Raw genomic sequence first — 14,224 nt, forward strand, 5'->3', positions numbered from 1 at the left:
CATCAAAAAGCAACAAATGATCAAAGTATTTAATATTAACTTTCACAAGGCCATTCCACAAATCTCTAACAAGGCCCCAGTAACACAAAACACTAATGACTGTACTAAAGCTGTGTACTCAGAACAAACTTTCTTGATCACAGCTCCACAGTACATAATCATTTTGATTGGCATATTGGCATATATAATTTTTCAGATTTTGTTCTGTGGCAAAATCTCAAAGCTCAAAGATGGAGTGAGAAACTCTGTGAGTAACAGTCATAACCAATGATTTTGACCCATGTTAAATTATTTTGCCTTCTATAAATGAAATGCCATCAAACTGTGAATGGAGGCTTCTCTGAAATATGACTCACGTTCAATCACATACAGTATTCAGTATTGAAGATTTGCAAATTATAATAGGAATAACCTTAAAATAATGAAAATCCTTTCCTGGAAAAAAGCACTGTTGGTGACATTTGCATAAGGGTTGAAAGAAAAGAGCCATGACGAGTAAACAAACAAAAAGCTGTTTACATTACAACGTGAACACATTTCCAGAGCTAATTTTCTTCTTTCCTGCCTTTGCTGGCATATCGATACATGTTTGGTACATTACTTCTACCGTTAAGTAGGATAAGATTGCAAGAAGCCATTGGCAGGCACTAGCACGGAGTCATGTGGATTTATCAACAGCAAACCAGTCATAAAAGTATTGCGCTATAATGCTGGTAGAGGTCACAGAGTACCTTTAAAAACAGGGGATGATCTCCTCACAGTTCCATAAACACCTTTTAAATGAACAAATCCTCTGGGCGTCAAAAGTTATGAAAACAAACATGAAATATTCTTGTCTTACGGCGATTATACTTCTGCCAAAAAGTTATTCATTACTTACTCATAGTCTAACTACCGAAAAATTTCACAAAAATCAGGTTAATCTTTGAATTATTGAGTTAACATATGTAGCGTGATACTGGGGAGAACCAATACATTTCTAACTACATAAAGCTGCACAGAGGAGGGGATTAATTTATTGCTAATTAGATTATCACTGCAGATTTCATTTATATGTATAATCTTACACATACACAGAGTCCTGAACAATGTATTTGGGAACAACTCGAGGTGTAAGGTAGTGTGAAAATACCAAGAAGTTTTCATGTTATCATAAACTTTTTCTGGTGATATGATTAGGTATATTAGGAAAGATTAAATTTATTTTAGTTATCTTCGTGTATTTTTTTAACCAGCAAAGCAGAATCCTACATCTTACAGGACTTGTGCTTGAGCAAATGACAAGTAACACACTCAACAAAAATAATAGTACTCACCACCCTGATCAGTGCTGACGGTGATGATGGCCACCTGTCGAGGGAACGAGCTCATGTCTGACACACCATTAAGCGACTCGATCTCAAAGGTGTAGTTGGCGTGTGCGGAAAAATCCATGACAGTGACAGTGGCGTTGGTCAGGCCTAACGGTCCTGGCAAGAAGCGAAGCTCGTCTTCACACAGCTGGCAGTGGTCGGGCTCTGGGCCGCAACGTTTACACTGGATGTTGTAAGTTAGGTCCCTGCGACCTCCTGTGTCGCTGGGGGGCGACCACTCCAGCAGCAGGCAGGTGTCGTTCAGGTTAAACATCAGATTTCGTGGAGGAGATGGAGGGCCTACAAAAGAGCAAAAATTGATAAACTGATAAAAGAATTAAAAATTATATTTCAAAAGAAATATGGGTAGCACTTTCTATTATAGCTCAGTAATATTGTTGTAAGAGTAGCATAATAATGTGGAAACAAGCAGGAATTTAACCACAGATGTTTCCTGGTGATCCTCACATAACTTAAAGTTTTGCACCTTGCAGGCCTGATTCCTGGTTATTACAAAGAAAGTTATCTGTGTAGGTTCCTACTCATCCAGGTCATGGAAAGAAACATGACTGGACTTCTTAAAGAAGACAACTTAAAGAAGTCTAGTTGATTTCTTTCCAACCTCCTTAGACTACAATAAAGTTCTTCAGGTTTTTACAGTTAATAATCCACAGCATCAAATATAGGACTTATATTGTTACCGTTTAACGGAGAGGAATGCTGAAGGCATAGGGTTGGATTAATTATATCCTAACATGTTAAAGCATCAGCTAAGATTACCTTATTGTCAAGTGGTTACTACCACAAGTCAGTATATAAAAATGTAAATGCATAAATATTACTATTATATTACTAGGTGTTTATAATTGTGATAACAATATATTATATATATATATATATATATATATACTTTATATAAACTTTCTATAAAATATTAGATAGACTATATATACATTGATTCTGTTGTAAAATACAAATTTGATTCAGTTTGTTTGACTTTTAATACTATATTAAAATATTATGAATTGATATTGCCTCATAGGCGTATGTTTTTTGTTCCTCATTATTATACCTATACCATATATATGTAAGATAATACTTCGTTATTACTTTGATATTAAGTTGGTAATAATATGCTATTTCCATATTAATAACATGTTTCCACCATTATTACATGACTGTTACCACATTATTCCACATTATTATTAGTAGAAAGCACAACCAAGATATGTTTAGCTGATTTGCTGTGTTTAATTACAAAATCTCACAGTTTAGTATATCAAGATTAAATTAAATAGCAAAATTCATTGTTAGTCTACAGCAGCATAATCACGTTTATTAAATAAAGGGCTTAAGTGTCCAGCAGTTAGTTTATGTCCCTACATACACAATTCTAATATCACTGTTTCTGCCAAATAATTTTTGAGCATGCTTTCTTTTAATTATATTTTTGGACAAACTGTTGCTAATATAACTGCAATTCTTTCATTTTGTGTTTCAGACCTACAGTCACACAATTTCACACCACCCTACCAAGTTATACAGGCAAACAGAGTTTCCATCAGCTGCAGACTAGACACTAGAGAATGCATTCTATCACCGGTCCTGATATGGTGCTATGTTTAACAATGATGCTGCAGGTGCAATCACCTAAATCTTATATGTGTCTGAATTTGGAAATAGTTAATTCAATGATGCAGTCCTTCCAAGTAGCCAAGCCGTGCATTGTACTATTTGGATAGTAAGGACCAAATGTAAGTTGTGCACACCAGCGTTAGAATGTCTTCCTATTCCTGTATAAGAAACATCACCCAAAATTGCCATCTGAGGTCAAAAGCAGGTGAAAGAATGCTATGAATGTCATAGTCCTCTCATGCTTTTAGTACTGGCTTTCTATTGCCTTGTGTTTCCCTCGCTCCCTTTCCTTTTTTTCTGTCCCTCTGTTTGTGTATGTCCTGTGAATCCCTGGAGGCGTGACTCTCCATCGAGACAGATGATACACGTGTGTCATTATTCAATCAACCACCTACAGTATATATATACTTGTCATCCACCCCTTGCCAGACTGTCAAATAAATTACTGCAGTAGATGGCATTCAGGCTCCTTGTTGAAACTCTAGTTAACTAATTACACGTTGTCTTTGTCCTCCCAACCTCTAGTATGTGCCAACCAGCTACCAGTTAACCCTGATCTTTTACAATCTATCCTCGGCTTTGACTCTGCCCGCCACTCTCCATCTAAAACTCCAGCATCAGCTACCAACCACCTCCAGTTACACACCCTGCCTGCCACTATCCACCGTCTCCTCCAGCATCAGCCTCCTGTCAATCCACTCTCCTGATGTAGGATCCACCTCTGCAGATAAAACAAACCTGAGTATTAAACTGAGTATGTTGCATTTGTGTCAACTAGTGTTTCGTCTGAAACCTTAACACTAAATGTTTTTCTATTTCATAAATATTTCACACACATATCTTGAAGTCCTGCTGTACTGACTCTTATAATGCAATCCTCACCTGTGCAGTAAACAGCCTAACTACCTCCCTCACATTTCACGTTGCTAAGGTCTTGTGCTCCCTGGATGCGCGTGTTTGTGTGTCAGGGTAAGCATTGTGCAATAGCAGGCAGCCAGCTGTCAACAGGGTGGAGTTAAAAGGCCTGGGGGATTTGAACACTCCCGTCCTGCCAAGCTCACTGTCTGCCAGGACAATGGGATGTTTCCCTCTCTTCCACCATCCCTCTCTCCCCACCGTTGCTAAAATCTCAGCAGACAGGAAAGCTCCTCCTACTGCTCCTCCACTTCTGTCAGCGTGTGTCCATTCTCTCCCTTTATCTCTCTCTGCCTCTATCGGCCATTATCTCACCTTCTCTATTCTCTCCATCGAGGAGAATCCACCCACCTCCCCTCCTGCAGAGCAACCCCACTGCCATCAATCAACTCCTATTCTAGGGGGAGATTGGTATCACCACCTCCTTCCTTTCTCTCTTCACTGTCTACTCCATCCAGCCTTTACACTTTTCCCTCTCCTTTATCTCCCCTCCTGTTCTATCTTCTCTTTCTTCCTCTCTAACGTTGTCTTCCTCTAAGGCTCTTGGTCTTTAATCTCTATTGTCTTCAACGTCAAGCAAACAGTTTATGTTTTGGCCTACACGCCCCTGATTAAAATGCATTATGTGAGTAAACACAGCTCACAGATTGTAAAAGTAGATGTGGTACACCAGCCTACTCCTCTTAGTTTGCAAGTTTGTCACTCCCACACAAGGCCCTTTTACGCTGTGTTTGTACTTGGAGTGGAAATACTGTTAAAAACAAATTAACAACAGTTGACAAACCATTGAACAAGGCACTAAATTACAACACTGTATACTGAGGAAGGTGTCTAGTTGTCTTTAGTAAGTGTAGTAGTAAAGATTTAACAATATGTTTTTTTGTTTTCGAGCAAATTAAACTACATTGTCAATGTAGTCAATAAATGCTGTAAATACAAATATGGCCACCGGAGTCATTTGTTCATATGTTGGAGTTTAAGAAGCTAGAGCTCATCACTTGTTTGATTAGCTCATGCTTTCAGGACTTTGTGGAAAGTGTAGGTAACTGCAGGTAAGAATACCATTCACTCCTAAGATAAGTTTTCAAGTAGTTGTCAGACAAATAAAAGACCCCAGACTGAAATGCTTTCAGGTTTAAATGTATATACTGAATCATCTGGGCCTAAATTTTGACATAAAAACATCAAAGGAAGAGCTGAAGCCTTTTTGAGGATTTCCCCTGCAAATATTGCATCCTGCAAAACAATCTAAACTAACAGCATCTCCACAATGACTCGGCTTTGTCTTTCTGTAAAAGACAAATACACTCTTCCACCCTGGAGAGCTCTCAGACGTGGCCCCCGTCTATCTCAGTGACAGCTAAATGGCTTTTTAATTAAAGGAGAATTAGTCCGGTTAAACTGTAATTTAATGCAAATATGAAGTCGTAATGACAGTCAGTGAATCATCAATGAAGACAAGGCAGCTGAACAAAAGCCATGTAATTCATCCAGAGACTCTCTAATGTTCCGTTTCACACCAGATAAGTCCTAAAGACGAGACTGGATTTACGGCCACAGCAAATTCTCTGAGAACACTGGAGTAATCCACCGGCTCTATAGACAAAGTAATAACTTACCAGACTGTCTGGCATACACAAGTATAGAAATATTTAATGTGAATGTACAATGAATTGATTCAAGTTTAATCAGACAAAATTATAACATGACTATTTCTCTCTCTCTATTTATGATGATGGTGATTACAGCTGGCAGTTCTCCCATAAGTCTGATCACATCAAAAAGGTTGACTAACATCACTGAGGTTATACATGCGGCTATTATGTCTAATGACTCATGTCCAAGGTAGGAGGTAATGCCTTTAGCCAGCTTGCTTTTGCACATCTTCAGCATGTTTTCAGCAGCTCACAATTGTGAAAAGTTAATTTTTTTAGTCATCTTATTATACTACATGAAATGAATCCATGCTATAGTGTTAGCACACTTCCAGCAACATGCAAAAGATCCTGGGTTTGATTCTGGACAAGCTACAAACCCAGCTTAAGTAGTAGTGTTAGCCACAAGTCTGGGAGGGTTGTATCAGAAAGGGTATCAATGCCAAATCAAACACAATACCTTAAAATACCTCTTTCTTCTTCTTCTTCTTCTTTTTTTAAATTTACCATACAAAAGCTCTGTCTGTGTGTTTATTTCTTTGTCCAAGAACTCTCACTACACCGTCAGGAGTTGAGCAACTAAACTTGGCACACAGGTACAGCCAAAGGTTCTTATCTGTAACAGAAATTATGATGTCAGCATGTTCCCGAGCACCCACCTGACAATGGACTAAAATGAACCTTTATGAACTTACAGCACAACATAAAGCATTATATTATTTTTATTTCACAAAATTAATACCTAATTTATATTCAGAAAGGATTAATTATACAAAACTTGGATTATGAATACTATATTATGATGCCATCATACTGCCTGGTAATCACCTAGCAACAGGCTCAAATTACCTGTGCCTTTCTACCTAGAGTTTATGCACCTACCACACAATATGAAAGCAACCAATCATTTTAATTTTATAACAATAACAACTAATATATGCCCAAAAAAGCTGAACCGTGCGTGCCTGGCAACCTCCTAGCAATGGGAGGAAATTACTCTTTTTACCAGTTTTTCAAATTAAGTATACTGTATGAACGTCAAACACTACTGTAGCATTATGTATATACTAGTCATTGTAACATTACCCTGCCATTATCAGATTGTCTATAAACCAGGCTGCCCTTCAGTCACACTCACATGATGTAGTTTGTGCACCTGCACACATCCAAATTTCTCTAGTCACATCTTTTAGATAGTGGATTGATTTTCATCACACCCACCTTTCTAGATGAATGACTAAAATGTGCTGTGCAGTAAAGTGAGCTCATGTCTTTAAAGTTATCATTGTTCTGTTAATAAATTCACTGGAATGCATTTTATATTTTCATTTCTAACTCATAAACATTTGTGCCATCTGCCTGTGAAGTTAAAGACGGGAGGTGTTAATCTGATTGTCAAAGCACGTGGTGTGACGATCGTGCTTAAAACCCCTTTTTTTTCTGGTGTACTCACGTGTACAAGCCATAGTTGGAGGATCTTTCTCAGCCCTGAAGAAGCCTTTCTCACAGCGGCAGATAGCAGATGCTTCTCCATAGCTGAAACTATGCGGAGGGCACTTTGAACATTTAATGTTTCCAGCATATGCCTTGTAGAAGCCTGGACGACATGCTGAGGATGACAGACACACAATGTGGCAGTCTGTAAGTGCAAAGCCAGACCTTCATATAGACGTACAGGTAGAAATATTTCATGCAAACATCACATAGCTCGATAATATTATGCAAAGAAAGAGGCCCTGAAGGGAGACAGTTTATGCTGCAATCCATCAGAAATTCAGACTTTAAATCAGATTCATGAAACTCATGTTTTCTATTTAAACAGTGAAACAGGGAGACCATCTGCTTTGGGTTTAGGAATATTTACTCAAAGTATTAAAAAGTATGATTTTTTATTTTCCACAAAAACAAAGACGGAAAGAAACATTAAAATCATCTCTAACTCTGACAACACTTGTAATACAAAAATTCCCACGTTTTTGTTTCCTTTTTGGAATAACAAAAATGGATTAAAACCGAGGGTATTGATTATCAAAACATAATACCAACTTTAGTTTTATTGCCAGCATTTAATTCTCAATAAATAATTCAAGCTTAGGGAAAGGTGATGAAACAAAAGCTCTTCGAGGGGAAAATAGTCAGTTGTACCACCTGTCACATAACTCACGGCTGTTTAGTTTTGAATTTCCAATGGCTTCAATCAAAACACAGAAATGTCTTGAAGCTAGAAAGGAACCACAGTTGTACTAAAACCAATAAATGTGTGATAGCTGTGCAAAAACTTTTCTGAATATTTAGCCGCCAAAAACACATGGACACAACAGAATACAACAACTGTTAATATTTCTGTTAAGCATTGGCTTAATTTGTGAAGACACAACACAAGGGAGCAGTTTATCTCTGCAGTTTTAACATCTGGTGTCTTTGGTGAATTAGGGTCTTGCAAAATTGTCCTATTTTATTTCAAACACAATCTCTTCTTAAACTTAAGTGCATTTGTTAAAACATGAATAAATGCACACACACACAAGTGAAAATGAACAAACTACATCTATTAATAGGTCAGCCCTGACCTCTGGTTTCACGTGGATCAAGAAGCTCAGTCCACTGGGTCAAAGTCCAGCGCCTGAGTCACTGATCCATCACAGCCTTCTCCCTATATGGGCTTTGTTGGTCTTTACTCTAACTCATCTGACTTTCTAAGGCTTTTCTGAAAGACATAAGGATTTTTTTTCCATTGCCAAATAAATACTGTTCCTTATACCACAGCAGACTAAGCAGTACAAAGCACAATGCAGCAAATCTACTGATAAATCTTTTACTCCATTTAATGTTGCCTTGAACAATTTTCAAAAGATTATGATGATTATAAGAAATCATGTCCAATAGGTCTTTTTCGACAGAAGACATTTTGACATGCCACTGTTATGGGGTTTAAATAGTGTAATTACTGAATTCCTGAATTCCATTTAGCTGTTTCCTTTTGACTTATTGTTAATGCTGGCTCACTTTGACATTGTCAGGGCCTACTCAGAACTTTCAATAGAAAAGAGCCATAACTAAGTCGGCAGTGAGTCGGCACATTAGTGTTTTTTCCTACTGTGACAATTCAAAATGTCTGATGCAGTGAAAAAGAAATATTTAGAATATCATAAACAGCAACTGAGCAGATGAATTATGTGTTAATATTTTATAAGCCATTTATTTACACCAACAAGTAAAAACTTTTTAAAATGCAACAGAACTGCACACTAGAGATACGCAAAAAAAACAAAAACAAACAAACTTTCCTCCCAAAACTAAGCTTTATTGTGAGCCAAGGAGTCATTCACAGGAGGTCAGTGAGTGTGCCAAACATTTCAGGTATGAGGGAGGTACAAAAATACAAAAAACAGGTAAGAAGTGACACATGAGGAAACTAATGAAAAAACATCCAAACAAGAGGTACAACAGGAATGACTTGAAAGCTTAACTGCTGTGAGTAAAAAGCCAATCTGTTAAGGAACAAAGAGAAGCAGGGGGGGTGTACATACTCACAGTGATGATTGATTGGATGATTGAACACAGGTGAGAATAATCGGAGCGGAGCACGTAATCACAGGGGTGGGAAATGAACCAAAGTCTGTCAGGAAAACTCAACGGAGTGAAACGAACAGAGGTCTTTTCAAAATAAAATCACATAGTTTTGCATTATATTAAGCTATTCTGGAAGCACTTAGAGTTAATTAAGCTACTTGCTGAAATTTTGTAGTTATGCTTGGGGAAGACTTGAAGAATATAAATAAAATATGGCTTGCATTTAGGGGCTGAGTAGTTTGGTATGTATGTATGGATTAATAAAAAAAGGAATCTGTTAGATCAGACATGTGCTGTGTAGACATGGCTTAAAGCAGCGATTTGCTGTGCTTTTTCCTAAAACACACAGTTGTTGTTGTAAAACGAGTCTGCTCTAGTTATAATCCAGCACTAACTGCTGGACTTATTCCAGAAGCTCAAGAAAATTCTCATTTTCATGCTACAGGAGCGAGAAAACTGAATCTTTCATTTTCAAAATACATTTTCTAAAATAAATTGAAGGATTTGAAACCACCAGCACAGGTTAGATTGGTAGTAAAGACCTTAAGTCTAAATAAATGTAGTAGTAAAAATTAAACAATACAGTTACTTCCCTTCTTTAATATTTAAAATCACAGGCAACTAGCTGAAATAGAAAGGCTTACGAGAGTCTTAGCCCTAAGGGATTCACTAAAGCTTTCTTTTAATAGTAGTATTTCCAATCTCTAAAGCACTTCCATGTCAAAGAAACACACAAACTCTTGTCTGGAGAGACTTCCATTGCTGCTAGTTTTCACATTGATTTAACAAGGTAACATAACGTGAGCCATTTGAAGGGATTCACCTTGAAGCACTGAGAGCCTCTGTGTCTCTCCATTGCTGCTTGTGATAAATGGAGCTGTAGGGAGGGCAAGGAAATGCCTGAAACCACAACTGTGCTGATCAAATGGGGACAATTAGGACAGGGACAAAGAGGTTAACACGCACACAGGGAACACAGCGCACACTGCCTGGGCTAACAGTAATGTTTTTAGTGTAGTCTCATTTTTGTTCAATGAAGGAGTATTTTTTAAATCGAATTTATCCTTCCTTTCATTTGAAAGATTTCCTTTTTTATTCATCATCATTCCTCTTAGAGAATAAAAACAAAAGGTTTACATTTAGTTTAAAGCTGTTTTAGTCGAGCATATTCAAACTGATATTCGCCTTCAAACTCTATTTAATGTTGACTCACACACACACACACACACACACACATGTCTGGTTTGCTATCCTCGTGGGGACATCCCATTGACATAATGCTTTCCCTAGCCCCTTACCCTAACCCTAACCATTAAAAATGAATGCCTAACCCTAACCCTTACCCTAAACCTAACCATAACCTAATTGTAACCCTGACAGTAAAACCGCATTTTGAGTGTGAAAATTGCTTTCAACCCCGAGGGGACCTGGATTTTGGTCCCCACGGTGCAGAAAGTCCCCACCAGGATAGTAAAAGTCAGATTTTGGTCCCCACCAGGATAGTACGAACCCGTACACACACACACACACACACACACACACACACACACACACACACACACACACACACATGTCTGGTTTGCTATCCTCGTGGGGACATCCCATTGACATAATGCTTTCCCTAGCCCCTTACCCTAACCCTAACCATTAAAAATGAATGCCTAACCCTAACCCTTACCCTAAACCTAACCATAACCTAATTGTAACCCTGACAGTAAAACCGCATTTTGAGTGTGAAAATTGCTTTCAACCCCGAGGGGACCTGGATTTTGGTCCCCACGGTGCAGAAAGTCCCCACCAGGATAGTAAAAGTCAGATTTTGGTCCCCACCAGGATAGTACGAACCCGTACACACACACACACACACACACACACACACACACACGTATGCAGCAAATAAACACACAGAAGCTATCTGTATGAATATGATAAGTGGCATCCCCTATGGCATACCAAGGCTGCCTTTATCATTAACCTCTGATACTGACATGTCCTTGAGTCAAAAACCGTCAGTCAACTCCCCCACCCTGCAAGACCCCGCTTTAGACTCTGTCAACCTAATGATGCCTCTCTACGACCTTCGCTGAACTGAGGGGATGTTCCTTTTCGAACCCCGCAGTTTCCTGCTGCAGTATGACCAGCCAGGCTCTTTGCCAAGGCCACAGTGGCACTGTACAGGGGTTGACCATGTGTCGCTCGAGGATGGACATGCCCGGTGGCCAGGACGTAAGCATTCATGTGTTGGGATGAACACACATAAACACATGCAACAGCTGAAGTGGCAGGAGCAGCATGTCGAAGTCAACTGGACAGCTGGTCAAATGTGAAAAAGATGTGAACATTTTGGCCGGAGAAAGAAAAGCTGCAGTATGTCCAGTGCCACTGCTGATCCATCCATCAAGGACGCCCATTTCCACTTTATATAAAAGCATGAAAGTGTATACGTGATAGCACCAGTGCAGTAAACAGTAAACCTCTCATATTGCCCTCATGACATGCTACACACAGATTTTTAAAAAAGGCTTTTGACATAGTCAGTACTTTAGACTGCTGAATTTCTGGTAACTAGGGAGGAGAACTAAGACAAAATAGCAGCAGGGGAAGTAGACAGCCGAGCAAGACTGAGTGTGCATGTGTGTAATGTTTCTGTGTGTGTTACTACAATGAATCCCTTTTACAAATGTTTCATAGGCCCAAAGGTTGTATAAATTCCACTATTTCACGCTGAAAAAGAAAAAAAAAAGAATAAAAGTCTGGGTATTATTTTCTGGGAAGCACAACTGACTGTACTAACAAATGCACGTGCACATCTGTGAATAACAGGCTCATATTACACAGTAAGAATGCAATTATATATTTTGATAATGGTACTGGTGATTTATTATTTAGCAATATTATTGTCGCTACCATTTCAAATATTAAAAGTACAGTTAAAAATCAGTACAAAATAAATTAACATAGATTTTCAAAACTCATTTCTAAAGAATAAAGTTACGTTTAGACTATCAATGTGTCTCCTATAATCGTAATAACCCGACCTCCTGTCTAAAGTGTCTCAGGAGAGAACATAATGAAAATTTACATCCACTCATTACATTGCGGTAAAATAGGGGTTTCATATAAGTTATTGATATTTGCTAAAACAGTTATGTCCAATACTAGTGTATGTATGGATCTGAATGTTGTGTATTGCAAATACTGTCCTATGATATAAGCCCATGTTAAATACATAAACTATATATTTGAAATCTCAGAGAAAGCACATTCAGATCTGGCAAATGAGAAACTTAGCAGACATTACACAAGTTTACTATTTTCCTACCTTAACACACATCCTTGTTGAGCTGACTTTGTTTTCTGTCATAAAAATGTCCGTGTCCTACCCATCTCAATACATGTCCATCTTTCAGACCCAGAGGAGTGGATTTCCCGATCTTGTAAAATATGTAATTATACGTGTCATGCCTTATATCTATGAATTATGTTTTACTTTTAATGTCTTATTAAGCTAATGCTTAAGCAGGAAATCTTCACCCAAAATGCTTCAGAAGAAAAAAAACAAACATGTTAAGATTTTCTTCCATTTGACCAAACAGTACACTTCAGAAGCAAGTAAATGATAGCTGAGCAGGGGGGTGCGAGAAGAGGATGCTGCTGACCGACTGCCCTTTGGGTCTCCAAACTAATTCTAGACCTTCAGTCCAAGGTTAATGAGATCTGGAAGCCATCCACAACATCTTCATACCCAAGGCTCAGAGCTCCAAATCTGGGCCCTGAGACACAGAGGCAGTAGATTGTTCGGTAAGTTCACTGGACCTCAGCAACACCAGAGCAACTGGCAGGCAGATCATATTTGAAGAGGAGGCCTGTCTGTCTGCATCTGCCTGGCTGTCTCTCTTTACTGCTGGGATGTCTGCTCAGCATGCTTCTTTCATTAGTCAGAAAAACACATTTTCTAAGTAGTTTGTATTTTTTAAAGTAGTTGGAAATGTATTTATTGTTTATTGAGATACCTGAAATACTCCTGAACAAGACACGTTCTGATAGATGGCTTATTTAACATGAGAACAGCCCTGTACAGTACTCCTGAATTACATCAGTGAGCATGGGCATGTGAAACATATAGGGCCGTCCCAAGGCCAAGCTTTGGACCATTTACTCTTACCCAAGCGTTTTTATTGTGTGATCCTAAACATACCTTTCACATAATTCACTTGCTATAGACATAAACGTCTCTTGTCCCTATACCACATTTGATAGCTTAAGATGTTGTAGAAAGAGTTTCAGAAAATAAAGGATTTTTAGAAAAAAAATGGCACTGAATTACAAACAAATAAATAAAAAGTAAATAAAACCATGTATTTCATCAGACCTTGAAATTCAGAGTATAGATTTGTACACTGCTACTTGTTTAATACTTATGTCCAGAACTGTTCTCCTTTAATTAAACATCAATATGAACCCTATAGCTGTCTGGACAAATGGAACACTGCCTGCATAGTCACTTGTCTTCATTTCATTTAAAAAAGGAAACAATGCAGTAGTTGTTCAATGAGCAGTAAGATCTGAATTCTTTAAAAAAAGAAGACCTTACTTTTGGAACTGTTACACATTCAGTCATTTGGGCATTTCGATTATTTGGAAAGGAAACAACTCTTATGCAAAATCATCAAAGTCATTCATTAAATTATGATTTCTGTAGTCGAACCTTGTAGTGAAACCTGTACTCAGTGGATCTAGTTCCTCATGTGTTTCTTAAATGAATAAAAGCAACAACAAAAAAGTAATCAAGTAAGTTTTTGGACATGGAGTGACTTTGTAATAACAAGGATCTCAAAATTTGCTGTACTGTTTAATTATTATCAATAATTGTAGTTAAAATTTATTGTATACATGTAAAAGTGGGCTATAGTTAAATGGAAAGATTCTGCCTATGCCTAACTCATATGAAGGCCGGCATCTAACTACACCCAACTGCTATACTACAGACAAATGCTATTTATGCAAGTTTTCATGTACATGTCATTTTATCTATTTGTTAATAGAAATAGGCAATGCAATATTGTTTTAGCAGGCCATATGTAGCGTTCTCTT

General features: G+C 38.0%; 1 protein-coding gene across 2 annotated transcripts in view; it reads right to left on the bottom strand.

Annotated features, from left to right (window-relative positions):
- epha6 (eph receptor A6) overlaps positions 1-14,224 on the bottom strand; it is a 186,386-nt gene that overhangs the window by 87,778 nt on the left and 84,384 nt on the right. For both annotated transcript variants that reach the window (XM_063499351.1, XM_063499352.1), the window contains 2 exons: positions 7,011-7,166; positions 1,317-1,652 (listed from right to left, as the gene is read on the bottom strand). In XM_063499351.1, the coding sequence (XP_063355421.1) occupies positions 1,317-1,652; positions 7,011-7,166 (492 nt within the window). The remainder of the gene's footprint in view (positions 1-1,316; positions 1,653-7,010; positions 7,167-14,224) is intronic.

This window comes from Pelmatolapia mariae, linkage group LG16_19 (genome assembly GCF_036321145.2).
Source record: "Pelmatolapia mariae isolate MD_Pm_ZW linkage group LG16_19, Pm_UMD_F_2, whole genome shotgun sequence".
NCBI lineage: Eukaryota > Metazoa > Chordata > Actinopteri > Cichliformes > Cichlidae > Pelmatolapia > Pelmatolapia mariae.